This window comes from Gossypium raimondii, chromosome 5 (assembly GCF_025698545.1).
Source record: "Gossypium raimondii isolate GPD5lz chromosome 5, ASM2569854v1, whole genome shotgun sequence".
Taxonomy (NCBI): domain Eukaryota; kingdom Viridiplantae; phylum Streptophyta; class Magnoliopsida; order Malvales; family Malvaceae; genus Gossypium; species Gossypium raimondii.
This window is the reverse complement of record NC_068569.1, coordinates 45,509,881-45,532,140: the sequence shown is the minus strand read 5'-3', so window position 1 is coordinate 45,532,140 and position 22,260 is coordinate 45,509,881. Positions and strand designations below refer to the sequence as shown.

The 22,260-nt window shown below is 32.4% G+C and overlaps 1 protein-coding gene across 1 annotated transcript; it reads right to left on the bottom strand.

Moving 5' to 3' along the window:
- Positions 1-19,141: 19,141 nt before the first annotated feature.
- On the bottom strand, positions 19,142-21,316 carry LOC105766205 (stearoyl-[acyl-carrier-protein] 9-desaturase, chloroplastic). The gene is made up of 3 exons (XM_012585577.2): positions 21,108-21,316; positions 20,232-20,736; positions 19,142-20,053 (listed from the first exon to the last, which is right to left on the bottom strand). Exons 1-3 carry the CDS (start codon positions 21,230-21,232, stop codon positions 19,493-19,495), a joined length of 1,191 nt encoding a protein of 396 aa, XP_012441031.1. The 5' UTR covers positions 21,233-21,316; the 3' UTR covers positions 19,142-19,492.
- Between the last annotated feature and the right edge of the window lie 944 nt (positions 21,317-22,260).

Genomic DNA, 22,260 nt, shown 5'->3' with positions numbered 1-22,260 from the left:
TTTTACAGTGTTTATGAAAAAATGCCACTATAGCTCTAATCTTTTGCGGCGTTTTCCGATTAGCGCCACTAATGTATAACTTTCGTGGCATTTTTGGTCCAAACGCCACTAAAAATGCCACTAAAAGCTTAATTTCCAGTACTGTTAAAATAGTTTTATTTTGGATATTTTCCGTTTGTTAAAAAATAAGCAACTAGATGTAACAAGTTGAAATAAACAAATTAATGCAACCATTCATTTAATATATTAAATTTTGAATTCTTCACTATTTGCATTTCATTTTAAACCAAAAAACTTTCCTAGTTTAATACTATATCAAATTGTCAAACAATATTAAGGATACTTATGTTTATCAAATAATAAATATTTAAATTTTATTAAACATTCATTTCATTAATTTGATCAAATTTATAAATAAAGAAATTAAGAATGAAAATTTGTACTTAACATAAATATCTACATTTAAATGTATATGGTTTTATTTGTTTATTTAATATTTTTGAATATAAATAGAGTTATAAAAATAAATTAACATATATTAAAAAATGATTAAACTATAAAAATAGTCACTTTTGTTTGTCTCAAATTACATTTTAGTCACTTTTGTTTGAAATGTTACGTTTTAGTCACTTACGTTATTGTTTTGTTACGAAGTGGTCACTCTACCGTTAAACTCCGTTACCTCCCTAACGGCAGTCCTACGTGGCAGTCCAAATTAATTTTTTTAATTAAAAACCTATTTTCATTTTTCATCTCAGCAATTGAACGTCCAAGTTGGCATTTGGACTGCCACATAGGACTGCAGTTAGGAAGGTAACTGAGCTTAACAGTAGAGTGACCTCTTCGTAACAAAACGATAACGTAAGTGGCTAAAATATAACATTGTAAACATAAGTGACTAAACTATAATCTGAGGTGAACAAAAGTGATTATTTTTGTAGTTTACCCTAAAAAAATAAGAATGAAAATTTTTGATGTTTTACAACATATCAAAATTATAGTCGACACAAAGCTTGGATTACGTCTGGAAAGTATACTGGAGCAATTATGCAGTTTATTAGGGCATCGGATTAATGCAAGGAAAACTAATGTGTTCTTCTCACAAGGAGTAGGCGACACCTTAAGCAATAATTTGAGCAGACTACTGGGTTTCCAAAAAGTCAAAGAGTTGGGTTCATATTTAAGAATTCCACTCTTTGACAAAAGAGTTACTAAAGCCACTTTGGGGTTTGTAAGTGAAAAGGTCAGAATGAGACTATGTAATTGGGATGCAAAACAACTTCCTTTGGTAGAAAGGTTCACTTTGGCGCAATCAGTTATCCTCTCTATTCCAAATTATTTTATGCAATTGATGAGAATCCCAAAAGGAGTATGTGAGGGATTGAGAAGTTGGCTAGGCAATTCATCTGGATATCTAGTATGAGGAAACGGAAACTAGCACTGGTTGACTGGGACTCCATATGTTAGCCACGACTATGTCCTGGCCTAGGTCACCAACACTTAGATTATCAAAACACCTCATTCCTGTTAAAATTAGGGTATAATCTGGTTACCAAAGAAGAGGATTTATGGGTAAAGGTTTTGCGGTCAAAATATGGGGGTAAAAGAAAGGATTCTTGAAGATATTAGGAAGAGTAATTGTTCAACTATATGGCGAGCGATTGTAAAGGTTTGGCCATTGCTGAGAGAGAACTTGTGTTGGTCCATTGGGACAGGAGCATCGGTTTGTTGTTGGGAAGATTCTTAGATTCCAAAAGTAAGATCATTAACGGCATATGTTCCACTGACGAAATGTTTACTCAAAGATATGGTAATGGAAAATGGTGTATGGGACTTAAAGGCTTTTAAAGAATGAGTACCAGAAGAAACTGTCAAATAGATTGTGAGCATTCCACCACCACACCTCTAGCTGGCCCTGATAAATCATTTGGTCACGAACCGCTAATGGTGATTTTTCAATCAAGAATGCGTATCATATGTTAAAAAAGGCCACGTGGAACGAGAAAGATAATAGGTGGAAGACTGTATGGAAGTACCAAGGACCTCATCACATTCGCTTCTTTTTATGGATCACTTGTAAAAAAAGATTGTTTATTAACTAGGAGCGTGTACGTAGGGGCATTGGACAAAATATGTGATGCCCAATTTGTCAATATGACATAGAGGATATTTTGTATGTACTTAGAGATTGTTCAACTATTAAAGATGTTTGGAAGTACTTTGTGCCGAAGAGATGTTAGGAACGTTTCTTCTCTAGTAATCTTTTAGGTTGGGTAAAGGCCAACTTGGACAGCTCTGGCTGGACTTTGAGAAATGGGGTCCCGTGGTCTAAATTATTTGGTTTGTTAGTATGGTGTATATGGAAGAATAGGAACTTTTTTGTGTTCTAAGGCATATCTTGGCATTTTATGGATACTATTAAGATCTCAATGAATTGGGTGAAACAGTACAATATGGCACACAATATGGAGTCATCCAGAGGAAGTTATTTAGAGTCAAGGTGTTTTTAGGGAGTTATGGGAATAGTAGAGTAGTTGAATCTTAGCTTTTGATTAGGTAGTGCAGTTAGGTTTTTTCCAAAAAAAAAAAACTATAGCCGAATCACTTAAAATGTTTTTCATTTTATCAAAGACTTCAACAATTATATATTTTTATGAGATGTATAAATTAAATAAAAATTGATTATTTTTATTCATATTGTTCTGTTAAAATTCAAAGATAAAATTAAAATAAAATTTGAATGTTATTCATTATGTAAGTAAAAAAATCAAATAAAAACAATAGTATTTGAATGGTAATAATACACTTTTAAATGTAGTGTTTAACTCAAAGATCTATCCACTTTCATGATTTACTAAAAGATTTAAAAAATAAAATGTATACTTGTAAAAGAGTTCGGATAGGCAGAGTGTACCAATAAAACTTTCTTTTCACTGCATTGTGCCATGAAACAGGGAAAAATTATGCATGCAAAATGAATATACATAATAGCAGTAATAGCTAAGAAAATATACATAGACAAATTAAAAATAATACTTAAAAATATACAAAAGAATGATGAAATATTTGTATGCAATTGTAAGCCTACAATTACAAAGATACTCACATGTATGTTTAAAATCGGTTCAATGGTCTTGAATGAATACCTACAAATATACATGAGAACGATGAGAAAATTTATATGCATCTACAAACTTACGATTAAAAATATTAATAAGTAAAAAATATTGACATTCAAATCACACCTTCAACATTTTCAATATCGATATTTATTGAGAATGAAAGAAAAAAATGTCATATTAATAAGGAAATGCATGTAATTATAATCATATAGTAGCTATCACTGAGACTTATCATAATCCCATTAAAATTATAATAATATAATCTAATTACAATAAAATAATAGTAAGTAATACAAATATGGACTCTTGACAGCTAATCAATTAGAGTTCCAATCTAATCCAAATGTTCATGACCCAAAGGATTGACTTGGGTGATTCAGTTTGTTTCAAAATTCCAAAATATGTTTTCCCTAATAGAATGATCTTCATTTATGGGCTAGATATCAATCAAATACTCAATATGTTGGATTCAGTACCCTAAGTGTAGCATATTCATTTTGTATACTTATATTTTTTTTAACAAATTGGTTTAATAATAACATCTATTAATTACATTAATACCCTTAGTATATTGTCCTCGGTGTTTTTACACGCAAAGCAAAATGAAAGCAAATATTGGCTCATTGGTTATCTAATGTTTAATTAATACTAAGTGGTATTACGTGGTCGGATCATAATATGGAAAGTCAGCTTGTATTAGTAAATGAATCTAACCATGTCCTTAGTCTAGTCAGAAATGAGAAAATTGATTGAAAGACTAATATAGTCGTCTATCAAGTCCAATTGGAGAGATGTTTTCTCTTAAGAATAAAAGTGAATGACTCCCAAAAGATAGAGATATAAATGTAATTGATTAGACTGATAACACATCGGATAAGACCCAAGTAGAATAGATCCTAGATTCGTTTATGGATTTATTCATTTGTGACGTTCATAGCGTGACATACGTTAACCTTGAGTGGATGATAGACTACGTATGAGTGACTTGTATATTATGATGTAAGTAAAAACCCAAGTTCAAATAGATAAGGAACCGAAAGCTGGTGTACTGGGAATACGACTTCTACAGTTCGTAGCATCATTCACAATAGTGGATTTCATAGCCCAACTAATAGGTAAATGATATCCTCCCATCGATATTATATGATGGATGAAAGGCAAACATGACCACAGGTCATTTGTCTTGTTAATAAATGACTTAGTTACTATTTAATAGTAATTGACTTTTCATGAAGGAATATGTATTCATTACCATGAGATAAAATATGATCATATTGGAAGAATGAATTTATCCCAAAAAGATTAAGGATATCCTATGAGGGTAACACACTAATGATATGGTCATTGCACGAGCACTGATTAATTAACTTTTGTAATGGTATGTAATTAGGGAGGATTCAATCACAATAATATAGTGGAATCACTTCGTGACTAAATAAGTTTAATAGGCAAAAAACTGAAACTTAATTACAAAATATTTGAATGCTAATTACATATGTCCAATTGGTCCCTCCATTAGCTCACTGAAACCAAGAATGAATTGCATATAGAACCAAATTAACATAAATGAATGGAAATGATGAAGTTAGAAAAATGGGTCGCGTTCACAAATGATGTGTTTTCTCACTGAGTATAGAAATGACTTGAGAATTAATTTAAGATTTTCAAGTTATTATTTAATTATTTATAATTAAATAATTGAAGTTCAAAAATGGAATTAAATTAATTAGTCATTATGAATCCATTAAATATGAAAATTAAATATATTTCATCATAGATTCTTTTACGGTAAAGTCGTCATGACTTTAAAAGAATTAGAATTGAGTTGAGAAAATTATTTAATTGGAAAATTAATTTAGTTAATTTAATTAATTAATATTTATTTTGGGAAATAGAAAATAAATATTGGGTTAGATTAAATTATAAAGTACTAGGTCAAAAGTTCAAGAAGCACGTATAATTGGACCCAATATAGGAAAGGCGCAAATCCCTTTATATTTCATAAAGGGGCGGCAACTCTAGTGTTATTATCTAGGGTGACACACCCACCATACTCCAGTTTGGAGTAGAAGTGTGTTTCTATTAAATAGATGGCATTGGTAGAGTTATTTACACATAAGTTTCATAAATTATTATTTTGCCAGAAAGTAGTGAAAATTTATTTTCTTAAAATAATTTTTATTTTCTATAAATTAGAATTTCTACCAATTTTTATTGAGACAATTACTTTCCTATTGAAAGTAATAAAATCGTTTCTTATTATGTGTTTGGTTTGTGTTGCTCAAACATAAACTCAATGCAATTCAGGGTAAAAGAATAGCGGAGAAGGTTGTTCAGTTGAAAGATGATCTATCGTAATTTGATACGTCAAATTGGGTTATCCATTACACTTAAAGAGCTTATTCTCAAGCAAATTATGTGTCTTTTCTTTACCTTTGTTGATTTTTAGTTTTGTTGTTAATAAATTTTATTAGTTTTGTGTCATTTTTTATACCCAAATTGGCCAATCATGTCATAGGGAACCTAACAATAAGATTGAGTGGTGTAGGAAGTCGATAACGGTCCAAATGTGAAGAAAACATCACTTAAAATGGGGGTATCATGATATTGAGGCATGGAAGTCATGATACCCCTGATAATGCTAAAATGAAGAAACTTGAGGCCAACTATAACCATATCGCGATACCGAGTAATGAGTATCTTAATAACGAGACCCCCAAGACTTCTATAACAACCCATTTTCAGTGGTGTCAAAAACAATGGTTTCGGGACCACAATTCTAACCAGTGAATCAATATTTATTATTAAAATTTGGTTAAGAAATTTTAACGTTTAAATAGTTAATTAAGTAAAAAGAACTAAATTGTAAAAGTTGTAAAAGTAAGCCATTATTAAGTTATATGTGTTAAATGAATATAAAATCATGAATGGAGGGTTTTAATTAGTAATTAAACCATAATACCTTAAGGTGGACGGTTAATGAATAGAAAACAATAAGTTATATGTCCATTTTAATTAAAATGTTATAATAATATTAGTTAAAACATAAACCAAACTTTGTCATCTTCTTTCTTATTTTCATTTTCAATCGTTTGACCATTTTTGAAAGCTTGGAGGTTCGACTGAATATAGACCCTTGCATGTAAGTTGGTTTTTATTTCGATTTTAGGTTTTTTTTTATGTTTTAATAGCGTTGTAACTTAATCTAGCTAATCTGAAGACTAATTTGTAAAAATTTTTAATTTTTAGAATTTTACCATGAATGAACTTGTGATGTTTATGAATTTTATGATAGTTTATTAAGCTTGATAGTTAAATATGACTATTTTGTAAAGTGATTTTAGGTAATTTTAAAGTTTAGGGACTAGGTTGTTAATATTGTAAAATATCATGTAATTTTGTGATAAAATGATAAAATTGGACTATTTAGGGACCATATAGAAATCAACACAAGAGTTTTTGGGCTAATTTGTGATAATTGTGAGAATTTCAGTTTTAGGGATTAAATTGAATAAAATGTGAAAGTTTAGGGTAAATGTGTAAAATGTTATTAAAGGGTTAATTTCATAAATTTAAGTGTTTTAAGAAGTTTGATTTGGGTAATTGAATTAAACTAGTACATTTAGATCAATAAACGGACCAGTCGATTGATAAACTAGGGAAAGGAAAAGCTGTCGAGTAATCGTCGTCGCGTGTCGTTAGCTATTGTTTGTTGGTAAGTTTGTATTGCATTTACTGTGTTCATAATTATTATACTTGTTACATGTTTAATTAAATGAAATTGAAAGTTGTTATGATTAATTGGTTGTTTTATGAAATTGAAGTATAAAGTTAAGTTGAAATGTCAGGGAAAAACAGGATAAGCCCGTGTGAATTTAGTGCATAGCTAGGATACAAATGACATGTCATTTAGGGCATAGCAGGCCTCATGCCAATGTATTTAGCAGCTATGTGCCGGTGTGTTTAGTAGGTACTTTGTACCGGTGATGGGTACCGTACCAATGACTTGAGGTCATACATGTGTTGCGGATTCTCTGAAGTTTGTGTAAGCAACATCGTGTATCGGTTAATGTCCTTATGTTAGCTCGTAGGAGCATTTTCTTCCCATTTTTTCAAATTTTATTTACTATGGTTCTCTGAGCGAAACAATTATCTATTAAAGGAAAATGGTATGAGACGTTATGATAATTTGTATATTAGTCTATGGTTATTTGACACATTATGTTTTGATGATATAAATCATCCAAGTTTAAGTATTTTGAGAAGTTGAATGATGATTTATGGCAAGGATTGTTAATTTCATGTTTTGTATGTTTTATAATTAAGTTAACAGGTATGAATTGTTTTGGTTACAAACTCACTAAGCTTATTAAAGCTTACTTTCTTTGGTTTCCTTCTTTGCAGATCATCGAAATTTTGCTATTGACTGGAACCTCATGGAAGATCACACTATTTAACAACTTATTTGGTAGCTATCTGTTTATTTTGGCTCGGTTATGAGTGGCATGTAAATAGGGTTATAAATATGTAAGTTTGGTATAATGTAATTGTTTGGATTGTTCCATTTGCAATTAAGTTTAAAACTCACCCGTGATTTGATTATGGATGACAGGATTATGATTTATGACTTTTTTGTATTCTGTATTAGATAATTTTATTAGGTAAGTTAACCATTTTTAATCATTGGAAATTACTAAGCTTAAGTAAGTTTACTTGTGTCTTTTATGTTGTTTTCTTGTAGATACGTTCTTGAAGATACGGACGATCGGATCGACTCAAAGAATCACACTATCCAAAAATCTTCGGTAGTTTTTGAATGTTTATATTGGGTGATATGACATGTAATAGATGAATTGATATTATGTTGAATATATGTGAAGTTGTATTTCTTGGATGGTACTTACCTTAGATAGTTTTTAAGTACTTGTGAGTATGGTTTGGTTTGGTATGTATATGTGTATGGAACTTTTTTTTATATATGTAGTTTAAGCCTTATAAAGTGTGTAAATATTTCTAAGTGTTTGATGAGTTGAAATAAGTAGTGTTTTAGCATGAAAAGTTAATGATGTTTGAGTATTTTGTGTACACATTTTGGTTTGAAATGTGATATTGATTTAGCTATTGAATTGTGGTGTCAATGAGGGCACATTGGTTAGGCACTTAGAATGGATGTTTTGACATGTTTTGAGCTCGTTTAATCGTGTTTTGAGTGAGTTTAATTGATGGTTATGGGGTTGCTTGATGTCTAAGTAATCATGTTTTGGTAAATTTGATTTTTAAGGTAAATTTTAGAGCACACAGCCTAGGACACGCGCTGTCACACGGTCGTGTGCCACACGCGACCATGTGTCTTAATTATTTCAATGCAGGTTGGTCCACATGGGCACAAAGAGTTACATGCTTGGCGACACAGTCGTGTGACCCTGAATTACATGGTCACAGTGAGTTACACAGTCTGGCCACACGGCCATGTGACCGTATATTACACAAGCATATTTAGTTACACAGTCAGCGTACACGAGCTTGTAAAGTAGTCACATGGGCGTGTGTAGTAGCCACACGGCCATATTTTTTAGCCACACGGTCTAGGCTCTGTCACACGGCTGTGTGACCCCTATTTTCTAATTTTTCCTAGATTTTTTTGTTTCATGTTAAAATGAACCTTGATTGTTTTCAAGTTATTTTTAGGGTCCGTAGGCTCGGTTTAAGGTCCATAAACATATTTATACTTTGAATTTAAATGAATTATTGGATGATATGGAATGATTTGTATAATTGTTTCTAGTTGAAAGTAAATGTTCCAAATTGAACTTTAATACTCTATAACCCTAAATCGGTGATGGAGATAGGTTAAGGGTGTAACACCCCTAACCTGTATCCGTTGTTGAAAAGGGTTACGAGGTATTACCTAACACCACACAATCTAACACAGTTCTTCATTACAATTCATGCTCTGAAATCTAACCAAGTCGTAACTATTTAAATTACTCAAATTTCGAGACAACCAACATCTATTGGAACATATTATATATGCTTTATACAAATATATATAAATAGCAGAATCATATGATCAACAACCAAAACATTCAAATAAACAATTAATCATTTATAGGTCATACCAATTTCGAACAAAAGCTCAACTAGGTACAATTTCATAACTAACAACAATTTTAAACCCAACACATTTTTACTTGCTCAAGTGACTGATTAAACTTTTATGAAACATAGTCATCTTTTACTATCACCAACTGTACCTAAACAACCAATATGCAAAATAATTTCATATTCATAACTTAACTTACGGAATCTTATATATTATAGTAATAACACATCCATAAACTAATTCGTTGCTTAACCTAAACATATAACCGAAACACCATACATTTAAATACCATGGCTGTAACGCCCCAAAAATCCCTTATATATCTATTTTCATATGTTTGTGACAGAAATACATGTCTGCTTCAGTGGTTAAGTGTTCTGGGAAGTGTTTGAGAGGTCTCAAGTTCTAGCCTTAGCTTGGGCACAATTTTGTTTTTAATTGAATAAACCCCTATCTTTAGCCAGTAGGCTTATAAATAAATGTTAGTGAAATATGTCAGAATGGGCCTGTTGGTCTGGTGGATAAGTAAAGTGGCAAAGTGCTGGTGGTCTTGAGTTTGAGTACTGGTGTGCGCCAGTGAGTGTTTTATTTTGTTGCTAGTGTCGTGTGGGTGTTTTAGTCTAACCGAACTACTGAAGAGTTGGAGTGGAATTTGAATTAGGTGGTTGAGGGAGGGATGGATGATTTTTGGGGAGTCGCTTGAGGAATTTGGGGAGAAAAGTAAAGAGTGGAGGCGTTTGAGTTGGACTGGGATGCTAAGTGGTTGGAATGGATGTGGTTTAGTGGAGTAAATCAAGGAGTTTGGGGAGTTAACCTTTGATTTTGAAAAACTCTGCAGAACTCTCCTTTACGTCGAATTTTGTCCCTATCTTCCCCACTCCCTTTTCGTTTTCTTTTGACTTCAATCTTCCTGTGTTGCTACCGAGATTTCGAGTGTTTTCCCTCTACCTACCAAATTTTTCCCTTTTAACCTTTTCTTTTTCTTTTGTTTTCAGCTGAAATCCCCAATTGCTGTCGTTTTCCCCGTTCAATTCTCTTTCTTTTTTTGTTTTGTTTTATTGCCAAAATTTCAAGTGTTTCCTATTATCTTTTGTTTCGGTCTATCTGGCTCCTTGGCTTTTATTTTCGTGCGATAATGGTAAGTAGTGTTGTTGTGTTCTTTTAGTTTTGATTTTGAAAGATTTTGATTCTATTGTTTGTGTATAGGGGCGATCGTGAAGTGGTTTTTCTTCCCAACGAATTGATTAATACGAGTAGTCGGGGGTGATTGCAGTAAGTGAGTGCATTTAGCTCATTTTGGTATTGATTAAATTGTCTTTTAGTTGTTAAATTTGAGATTGGGTACGTTGCTTGCAGGTTGCAGAAGGTTAGGAAGTGCTTAAGCATCGAGAACAACCCAGGTGTGTAAAAATAACTTTAAAAACTGGAATCGACGAAAAGTCAAAAATGTGATTGTCGACGCCACACTGAAGTGCAGTCGCCCATGTGGTAGGCCGTTTGACTGAACATGGGCATGTGATCGACGAGGCCGGCCATGTACGATACATGGGCCAGGCCAAATTAGACCGTGTGGGCCACATGAATGCGTGGGCCCCACACAAGTGGACCACACAAGCGTGTGAGAATATTGGGCTAGGCCGTGTGATCCACATGGCCAAGGCCATTTTGGGTTGTGTAGGCCACATTGGCGTGTGGGCCTACATGGGCATACAACATGGGCTTGTGGGCCCATTTTCACTGTTTGACTATTAAGGTTGCACGGGTTGCCCGAGTCGACTGTGGACCTACTATAGAGTCGGTAAGTTTACCTGGACCCCTTATTGACTGAAATGACTGTAAGATTGCTATATGCCTATATAAGATAGATATGTATGTCTGTATGTTGAGCATGTTATTCGTACTGTACTGATTATACATGATACCATGACATGACTGTATGATGCATTGCATTAGGTTGGGGATTGATATTGATTGGAGGAAGTGTATTGAAAGGCCTCGAGCCTAACTTACTGGTAGCTCAGATGCAACTACTGTTTAGTGCCGCATTCGGTACTTTTTGGAGTGTAGGGATGGGTGGGTTGATTATATCCCCACATGAAGTGTAGGGTTGGACGGAGGTGGAATGTAGAGGCTGGTTGGGTAGGACCTGTATACTATATAATCTGTTACTATACTGATTATTGTTACTATAATAGGCCAAGACTCAAACACTTGATTGCTTCTATGCTGAGATGGGCTAAAGCCCAAACTGATATTGTCTCTGACACTGAAAAGGGCCTAGGCCCAGACCGTGATTGCTTTCTGTCTGTTTGTTTTATATGAGATTACACACTGAGTTTTCGTAAACTCACCCTTCTAATTTGACTGTACAGGTAATCCCTAGACATAGGCGGATCAGTACGATGGAGGACTCAGCGGTGGCCACACGACCTATTTAATTTGATTTAGTACTTAATTATAATTTTAGTTTTATTTTTGGGGTATTTTATTGAAATAATGGCCTCTCTGGATTTTTATGTTTAATTTTGGGTTTCTATTGTTTTGACTTACAACTGCTAGTAGTAGGGATAATCGAGTTTTCAAAACGAAACAAACGTTTTAACAAAATATGCACAAATTGGCAAACTATTTTAAAAAGCTTCCGCGATAAATAACATTTTGAAAATTTATAACGTTTCGAAAGAAAATAACTTATGAATATGAATCACGTTTGAAATTGATCGACACATCTTGGTATTAAGCAAAAGAGAGTGTAAAGAAATGATAAAGAAAGGAGGTTTTTAACGACAACTCACTTTACGAAAAACACTTCCATGTGACACTGCCAGATTCGGCCATAACGTTTGGGCCGGGTTTGGGGTGTTACAATGGCCGAACATACTCAATCATTTACATTATTATCAAGCCATTTTCGCATGGCTACATATATATACAAGTCAAAATGAACCTTATCGCGAATAGCCTATACATGTCATAAGTTGAAAATACAAACTTTTAAAGCACCGAAATAGTAATCGATAGTGTGAGATGTTCCTGGATGATCCCTGATCTTGAGCTAGCTTTCAAAATCTATAAAATAATAAAAAGACACACAAAGTAAGCTTTTTAAAGCTTAGTAAGCCATAAGTAATTATTTCAACACGAGAACACATTTAATTTAATTCAGATAGGCCAAAATTTGGCTAATAACATTCAAATATAAAATCATTTATCTCCTATATTCCAACTTACCATATTAAATCACTTCACTTACCTTATTTTCAAATGAACATGTAAACTTCTTATGTACCTAAGTCATTTAGCCCAAAATTCACATTCTAATTTGTTATGTACACACAAAAATCGTATAAAGCTCGTACAATGCCATATCCCGGATATGGTCTTACATGTTAACGCATATCGATGCCACTGTCCCAGACAGGGTCTTATACGAATCATATACGATCCAATGTTCCAAACATGGTCTTACACATTTCTTTACTTCGATGTCAATGTCCCAAACGTGGTCTTACACGAAATCACATCTCAGAAGTCCTATTATCATGTCATCAATATCAAATACATTTTCTAAGGTTCATTCAGAGCTATCGACTTCATAATTAAATCATTTCATACACAAAACCAATCATCCAATGCTCAATTCAATTCAACAATATATATATATATTCATAAACGAATCCAATTCAGCAATGAATATCAATATACCAAACAATTCGTCAATGTATAACCATACACAAATCAAGTTCGGCAATGTATAATCATATACAAATCAAATTCGGCTTCCTATATTCATAAACAATTCAACTTTGACAATATATAACCATGTACAAATTAATTCCAACAATGTACAACCATATACGAATCAATTAAGCAACTTATATTCATATACCAAACAATTCGGCAATGCATAACCATACACGAATCAAGTTCAGCAATGTATAATCATATACAAATCAAACTCGGCTTCCTATATTCATAAACAATTCAATTTCGTCAATATATAACCATGTACAAATTAATTCCAGCAATGTACAACCATATATGAATCAATTCAGTAACTATGTATAACCATACACGAATCAATATATCCATATACAATTCAACTTCGACAATATATAACTATAAACAATTCGAATTCAGCAAAATATAAAACATTCAAATTCAGTAATATATTTCTATAATTAATCAAATTCTCCAATGTATAAAACATTTATATTTAATTTCAAAAACATTTATTTACTTACGAACTTACCTCGTATTCGGAATTGGTGAATCAGATTGATTACTCGATAACTTTCGACTTTCCCCGATCTAACTCCAATTTCTTTCTTTCTTGATCTAAATCAATTCAAATTTAACTTATTTAAAAATATATTCATTCAATTTCATCCAAAAACACATAAATGGGCATTTTACACTTTAGCCCCTTAAGTTTCACATTTATTCAATTTAGTCCCTATTTCACAAAATCATAAATTATACAAAATTTCAACACACCCATGTTTACCTGAATTCATTAAGGGTCCCTAGCAGCCCAATTATTAAATTTATTTCACATTACAACGACTAAATTTACACATTTCACAATTTAATCCCTAATTTGCATTTTCATTAAAAATCACTTTATAAAACATAATAATCTAACATTAAATATTTATTTTTCATCATCAAACAATAAAAACATCAAACTATCATCAATGGCAACTCACAAATTCATCAACCAATCCAAAAATTAAAGCATGGGCTAGCTAGAATTCGAAGCAACGATCTAAAAAACATAAAAATTATCAAAAACCGAGCTCAAAACATACCTAAATTAAGAATGAAAAGGGCTGAACCCTAAAATGTTTCAAATGGTCTTTCTTATTTTTATTTTCGGTGAGAAAGATGATAAAATAACCTTAAAATTTGTTTTTGTTTTATTTATTATACATTAATACATGGTTTACCATTTTACCCTTAGTTATTAAACCATTTAAATCATCAAGTATAAGGCCATTAATGTCCACTAACACTACCAATGGTCTAATATCATCATAAGGTTTTTAATTTAATTAATCATAGCAATTAAGCACTTTAAACAATTAGAATGCAATGTTTGTATTTTACGCGATTAAGTCCTTTCATCATATTAACTAACCAATCGGTAAAATTAAATCACGAAATTTTCACGCATACATGCTATCATGCTGTAAACACATAAAATAATATTAAAATAATTTTACGACTTTAGATTTGTGGTTCTAAAACCATTGTTCCGATTTAGCTAAAACCGTGCTGTTACAAGGGGTGTGACACTTTTTCTTTACATCGATTATATATTGTCTATGGAAGCCATGAGGAACTAATCCCTCTATGGGGGATTAGCGAGTGGAGGTATAATTTGTTAACTGTTTTGTAGGGTTACTCAACGAATCAGCTATTTGGGAAAGGAAGAACGTGAAACAAACCCTAGGTCTGACAACTCCAGGAAGTCATCAAGGTGGGAATTAACCCAAAATTGGTATTGTCCATCCATGAAAACCTTAACCTCAAATCAGTCTGAACTGTAAGGTCAAAAGATAAGTAGTTCTTGTTGAATCGTTATGTTAGTGGAAGATCGAAAGATCCTGCTAGGGTAGCGACTAGTTGATTGATGAGGAATCCGAAATATCAGTTGATGGAGATTACCGAAGTGAGCTAATCACCCATAATCAGATTTGATTTATTCTCCTTTTTTAATCTCTTTAATTTTATCTTTTTATGTTATTTTGTTTTTATTACTATTATTATAAAACCCCAGAAATATTTTATTTCATATTTTTCGTACTATAACTGATTTAAAAGAATTAATTAGATCTTTTAGGGTTTAGGTTAGAATTGATCTGACACTCACCTCCTTTGGGTACGATCCTCAGATTACTCACCTATTTCATTGTAAAACTATTTTACAACTCGACCCGTATACTTGGAGATACCGCCTTGTCTTTCTATATTTTATTGTAGTATTCACACTCTAGACATTAGTACGTCTGGAGGCGGTCAGGTGTTACAAGACATGCCACACAATTTAGCATAAAACTCACCAATTGTTTCAGAATCTTGCATTCTCAAGGTCTTGAATTTGGTGGTTAGTATTTGCATCTTGGACTGGTTGACAATATTAGTTCCCTCATAAGCAGTTTGGAGAATTTCCCAAACATCCTTTTCCACAATGCACTGGAAATCCATTTAAACTTTCACATATCGATACCACAAAATATGGCAAACAATGCCTTAGAGTTAGCATTGACAACTCTTTCTCCTTTAGTAGTCCATTCAACCTCAAGCTTAGGATCCTTTCTAGAATTTGAATCAATAGTAGGAGCTTGTCAGCCGGTGAAACTAGATCTTCATGCCTTTTTATTAACAGACTTTATGTAGGATTTCATTCTAGCCTTTAAGTAGGGATAGCTCATGTAGGAGCTTGTTCAGTTTCCTTACATCTATGGGGCCTAGCTCAATGAGTAATTTCACTATTAACAATGAGTATTTCGATGAAATCTCCACATTCTAAAGACTTATTGAAAATATGATCCTTCTCCACTATTCTCGTACCATGAATCGTTTTTCCACTGAGGTGGTTAACATCTAAATATATAATATAAATAATATTTTCCTTATAATCCAAATGGTTCATAAAAAAATTAATTATCAAATATATCATCTAAATAATATGTTCATCTCTTAATCCTTGAGCAATGACCACATTAGCCTTTCAGCGTAAACTTACCTTTTTACCCCTTTTGACTCATTATATAATTTCTTCTAAATAATAAGCAATTATCATACTCAAATCTCATAATTCACTTATAATATTTAATATCAACCCATATATTGTGAAAATTATATCTTTTCCCTTTCTCTCGATAAAATCAAGAAATTTATAATTTAGTCCTTGTGCTTTCTAATCTTTAATCCCCAAAAGTGATTTTCACCATACTAATACCTATTTAAATTTAACCTCAAGTCAATTCATCACTAATCAGTCACTTGTCTCAATTTGGTCGTATTTTCACTTTAGGCCCTAAAATTTTTAAATTTTACAATTTAGCCCTTTTGTCATTTTTTCGCTTCTAAAATTCTCTTCATAATTTCCTTCTCAATTAACAACTTTTTTCCCATACGATTCATTTATCTGGTTCATTTTTCATATTTTCTCACCGATTCACTATATTCATTACTGGAATGGTGTCACGTGTCAAATAAAATTTTTTGGGATGTTACATACAATTTCTACTATCATTGAGAAACCACATTTCATTTACCCAAAAAAGAAAATCTAATATGCATATTCTGAAAATAATACTACTTATTAGGGGTGTTCAATCGGTTAATCGAACCGAACTAGCATTAACCAAAATTTTTAAACCCTTAACCGTTAAACGAATCAAAATTTTTTTAAAAAAAATTAACCGAACCGAACTATTTCAGTTAATTCGGTCGATTAACTGAATTAACTGAAATTTTTATGTTTTTGTTTTGTTTTTTGTTAAAACAAGTATAAAACATATAAAAAGAATAAATGTGCACATACATTATATGCTTTTCTTCAATACACTACATTCACCAAATAAAATAACACTAGAAAAGAATACAAAATGATTTCAATGTATTTGGCAGTGGACTAATCTCTTTGACTAATTATCCTGCATTATTCTGTTAAAAATTTTCTTCTAATCATGGCTCCAGTGGCGAATCCAAGGGGGCTGACAGGGGCCCCAGCCCCCCTAAAATAAAAATTTTCTATTTAGAATTTTAAATTTGTAATGGTAAAATTATACTTTGATCCCTCCAAAAATTATAAAAATTTGATTTAATTCTTTAAAAGTCATAAAAATATAAACTATTAAAATAAAAATTATAATAAAAATATACAATTTAATTTCGAGCCCCTTAAAAATTTTCTGACTTAGCTTGTGCATGGCTCTAGTGTAGTGAAGCATCAATAGCTTTAAGTTTAGACTTCTGAAACCACCCATATTTTCAAAGATATTTTATTACCTCAGGGCCCAGACTACGACCCATGCTTTAATTTGTTTCTGGGTTCCTTAGTATCATATATCTGAAAGTGGGTGCTTTAAATTGCTTAAAAGTATGGGTGCTTAAGGGTATTACACACAACGTGCTTTAAATTGCTTTAAATGATTTGAAAGTGCCTTGCATGGAGCAATTAAATACATTGGATTGGGTTGTCCGCAGGTGAAGTGGGGTAGTTTAGAGTATTGTATATGTATGTGATATATATATTAAATTTCATTTTAGTCCCTAATACATGTGATATTTTGATTCTATTATATTTGTAATAGACTATTTTAATAATTTTTTATAATTTTTATAGTTTTTTAATATTTTATAATTTATATATTATTTTTAGGATTTCTTAAAATATTTAAAATAACTATTATCTTCTTTTTAATTTTTTACTATTTTAATAACTTTTATATTTTTTACAACTTTTAATAATTATTTTATAATATTCTAAAATACGTACATAATAAATCTGGACTAGTTGATGTGCATTATTAAATGCTCTTGAATGTACATTTGTTCATGCGTGCATTTTTAATTTTTTAACAATTTTAAGATTTTATTTTCTTAGATGTATACTGACGTGGCATGTTATGAAACATTATCTACATGGCATGTCATGTATCACTTTTTTGTTGCTTTTGTTAATCACATCAACATCCATTAATAGTCAAGCCGATTAATAACAATTTCTATTAGCGGAAGGGCTTCATTGATTTTTTTAGCTCAATTGCGTGCACTTTTTCTTTAAAGGCTTAATTGTTTTTATTCTACCTTATATACACTTATCATCATTCCGACACTCCTTGTGACTTTTTTAAACTCCACGGACAATGTATTAAAATTTTTCTTGGCTATGTACCATATATTTGTAACAAAACTTTACTATAGGCTCTCTTGTGGTGTTTCTTCAATGGAAGAAACCTCTAAAAGCTTGAGAAAATTGTTTAGAGCTTGGTTCAGTTTATAAATGAAAGCATGAACATAAAGAACAGTTAAAATGTTATGTTGCATTGTTGGAAATTTTTAAATTTTGCCAATCCAAAACAAAATAGAGGGAGAAGAAAATTTAATTTTGTTTTGGGTTGATGAAACTTGAAAATTTCTAATAATATCCCATATCATTTTAGTTGTATTTATGCTCGTGTTTTTATTTAGAAGAATCTTTCACTAAAAATCATAAGAGAACTTATAATTAAAATTTTGTGCGATATATATAATAAGGAAAAGAAAGATAATAAATAAAAAAGTAAAAACATTTTCCAAATTTTAAGTTAAACTCGACATCAATAGAAGTGGAGGTCTATTTAAATAATAAAATGAAACTCGTCGACATCACTGGATGTCGAAGTATGTTTAAATAAATAAAGTAAACTCTAAACACATGAACAGTGAGTTTTAAGTCTAACTTATCAGGTGACATTCTCTTTCCTTATTCCCTTTTATACTAAACTTGACATCTGTAGTAAAAAAAAACATATTTCTAAAACTAACATTTCTAGAAACTTAATTCGGACAATAGTAAAAATTTCCATAATCCAAATAAATGGTTCAACTTAAAATAATAATATGAATGAACTAAATAAAAAAGTATCTTGATGTGTATAGAGGCATAATTAAAATTTTTGTCAAATACGTGTTTGATACGGGTTCAAACAGTGCGACCCTAATATTGTATAAAAAAAATAAAAACTGTAATCATGGTATAGTATCAGTGGGTATATTATTAGCTGAACTATGTTACTCGTGTAAGAGAAAGTACGATCTACAGCTTGAAATTTACCACTTGCGTTTTCTACAGTGACAACGTTAGATGTAGAAGGTATATAAAGTAGGTTTTGCCATTCAAAACAAAACTAACCCAATATCGAGAAGGAATTTTTTATTGCAAACTAAAAACTATGACTACACAGCATTATCATTTATCACTAAGATATGAAGATTGTTTCAACAAAAACAACACATACTACTCGTACAACGATATAACAGACATTATGAAAACAAACATCTAAAACTATCACAGCTGCCGCTATCGGCATTATTTTTTAAGGACACAACACATCCAGAAAACATGTGCTACCCTAACCAAAGCCACGCAATTCCTCCTGTTACATATACAACCACTATTACATCGGATATATAAAGAGAAGTTGGCATTCAGCTTCTTCGTGTTTGTTTCCTCAAATGCATTGCAGGAGTCTTAACTGTATTTCATGACCTAAAGTTTCACTTCTCTATCAAATATCCAACTGAATGGGACACTGGGTGCTTCCTTGGCCTTTTCTTGCGCTCTCTCCTCTAACCTTCTAATTCTCGAAGGAAGTGAACACAAGTAGTCCTGAGCTTTACGCCCCTCGGCTGAAAGCCCAGCTAGCTCCTTCACCTTCCATCGATCCACCAGGTGCTCTACTATATCAACATAGTCCTTAGCAGTGTAAACCCCGATTCTTTGGGCAACAGCTGAGTAGTGGTCAAATAAGTTATAATCTCTGCCATCATAGATGAACTCAGCCGGCATGGCGATTTTCTTCTTCATCATGTCAGCAAATGCCAGGACTGTTTCATCAGGATCAATCTCAAACAGCTTTTCAACGATTTTGGTATAGGCTGTCTCGTGGCGCTTCTCATCTGAGGCAATGCTACCACAAATTTGAGCCAAGTTAATATCCCCATACTCCTTAGCCAACCTGCCTGTATTCCCATGGGAAATAAAAGTTGCCCTTTCTTGGAACGAAGTATATATGAATCCTCGGTAAGGACTATTCTCTGTATGAGGATCCTATCGTTATACAGAAGAAAGAGTTTAGTTTAACAATGACAGATTGGAACTGTATAAAAAGAAAATAATGACATCTTGCATGCTTGTCTGTTTTCCTTTCTTAGAAATTGAAAAGAGTAATTAAATGTCAATCACTCAATCATCCTCCTAAACTGTGTAGCAAGTATGTTATTCTTACCATTCCCGATCCAATCAAGTACTGGATTGTCCTCTCAATTTGCCTCATGTCCACTCTCCCAGACAAGTAGAGATACTTATTAAGCAGATCACCATGCCTGTTTTCTTCAGCAGTCCAAGCCCTGGTCCAAATGGCCCAAGGGGTAAGGCTAGCACCTGTCTCATCACGAGTTCCATCCAAGGTATTAAGCATTGTTTGATAAGTTGAAAGGGCTTCCTCGGTGATCATATCACCAACCAAAACTACAAAGTAATCATCTGGGATCTCCTTTGCCCTTTCCCTAAGCTCTTTGACTTGCTCATGAAATCCATCAGAATTAGGATCTGGAAGAAAGTCAGCGGGTTGCCAACATTTCTCAACTGGTTTGAGGTGAGTCAGAATGTTGTTCTCAGCCCAGCCCTCCAAAGATTTAAAGATCTCAATCTTGTGAGGCGGCATGGAGTGGGTGATCTGAACAGGCACCTCCTTTGGAGGCGTGAAAGGCTTTTTCAGATTCCCAACCTCTCTGTGTTCAGTAAAAATAAACCAACTTTGGGATTACTTTCATTCTCATACTCATACATCATCATTATTACCAAGGATTCAAAGACAACAATATCATAATTTGTAAAAGTTCAAATCTCATCATAACAATGATTAGAGGCCATGAAACAACAAGAACGTTAAGATTGTGACATATCATAAAAGAGAAGTCCTGAAAGCCATGTCAGTTAGACAAAACAACAAAAACCCAGATTCAAAATCAGCTTTAAGTAAAAGAAGAAGAAGAAGAAGAAGAAGAAAAGGTTATGATCCATGATTATAGGCGAGAATGATCAAGTTATTACAATAATGAATAAAACGCCAGCCAAAAAGAAAAGAAAGAAAGACACTAACTTGGAGCCAGAAGGAATGGTGGAGATCATGGAAAACTTGGGAGATCTAAGGGTGGCCTTTGGTGGAAGAGCAAAGCAAGGGAGCTTCTGAGATTTCGAGGCGATGGCATTAAAATTCAAAGCCATTTTTTCTTTTCGTTTGCCTTTCCTGGTTTGGGTTTTGGACGGCTTTTAACTTTATAGACTCCTCTGTCTTTTAATTATTTTTGTTTGCAAGTGTGAAAGACTTCACTTGAGAGGGATACTTTATTGGTGCTACTTTAACACATTAGCCCTAACTTTTGTTTTAATTGCTGATTTTCTCTACATATTTTTAATGTTCAAAAAAAAAAAAAAAAAGAAAGAAAAGAAAAGAAGAAGCTGACATCGCTTAAATTAGAGGTGATCATGGGCCGGGCTAGATTCGGGCTAGATTCGGGCCAGATCCAGATAAAATTTTAGGCCTATTTTCTAAGTCGGATTCGACCCGGCCCGAAATATGGGCCTAAAAATTTGTCCAAGCCCGACCCGAAAAAAATTGCTAAGCCCAAGCCCAGTCCGGGCTGACCCATATTAAAATTTACAACACTAAAAAAATATATATTTAATATATATTTAATTAAAAAAGTATATTTGATTAAAAATAAAAAATATATATTTAATACATAATTCGGGCCGGGCCCCAGAAAAAATTTTTACTCGAGGCCCAGCCTGTTTTCTAAATGGGCCTCATTTTTTGCTCAAACTCATATTTCGAGCATATATTTTTACCCGAACCCTCTTATTTTTTGGGCGGACCGTCGGGCCGGCCTGGGTAGCCCAACCCATGATCACCTCTAGCTTAAACACACACTATGCAGTAGACTAGACTAGTGGTGGCAAGAAAACATGCAATGGCAGTTTAATTACGTGGACCATCCTTTCTTTTGAATAAAAGAAAGAATTGCCGTATGATTAGGGGTGAAGTCAAAAATTTATGTTGGGAGCTAAAATTAAATTTTAAATTTTAATAGTTAATATTTTTATAATTTTTAAAGTATTAAATTAAATTTTTATTATTTTTAAGAGGTTAAAGTGTAATTTTATTTTTATTAATTTAAAATTTTAAAATTTTTAAAAGCCTTAAATGAATAATTTTCTATTTTAGGGGGGTCGGGGTCCTGCGAGTCCCCTAG

Bases quoted from the DNA above. Each gene is read 5' to 3' on its own strand.
- LOC105766205 (XM_012585577.2), bottom strand. From the start codon at position 21,232: ATGGCTTTGAATTTTAATGCCATCGCCTCGAAATCTCAGAAGCTCCCT. The intron at 20,737-21,107 runs GTTAGTGTCTTT...TACTGAACACAG, and splicing joins ACCATTCCTTCTGGCTCCAA to AGAGGTTGGGAATCTGAAAA. The intron at 20,054-20,231 runs GTAAGAATAACA...GTATAACGATAG, and splicing joins ACTTGATTGGATCGGGAATG to GATCCTCATACAGAGAATAG.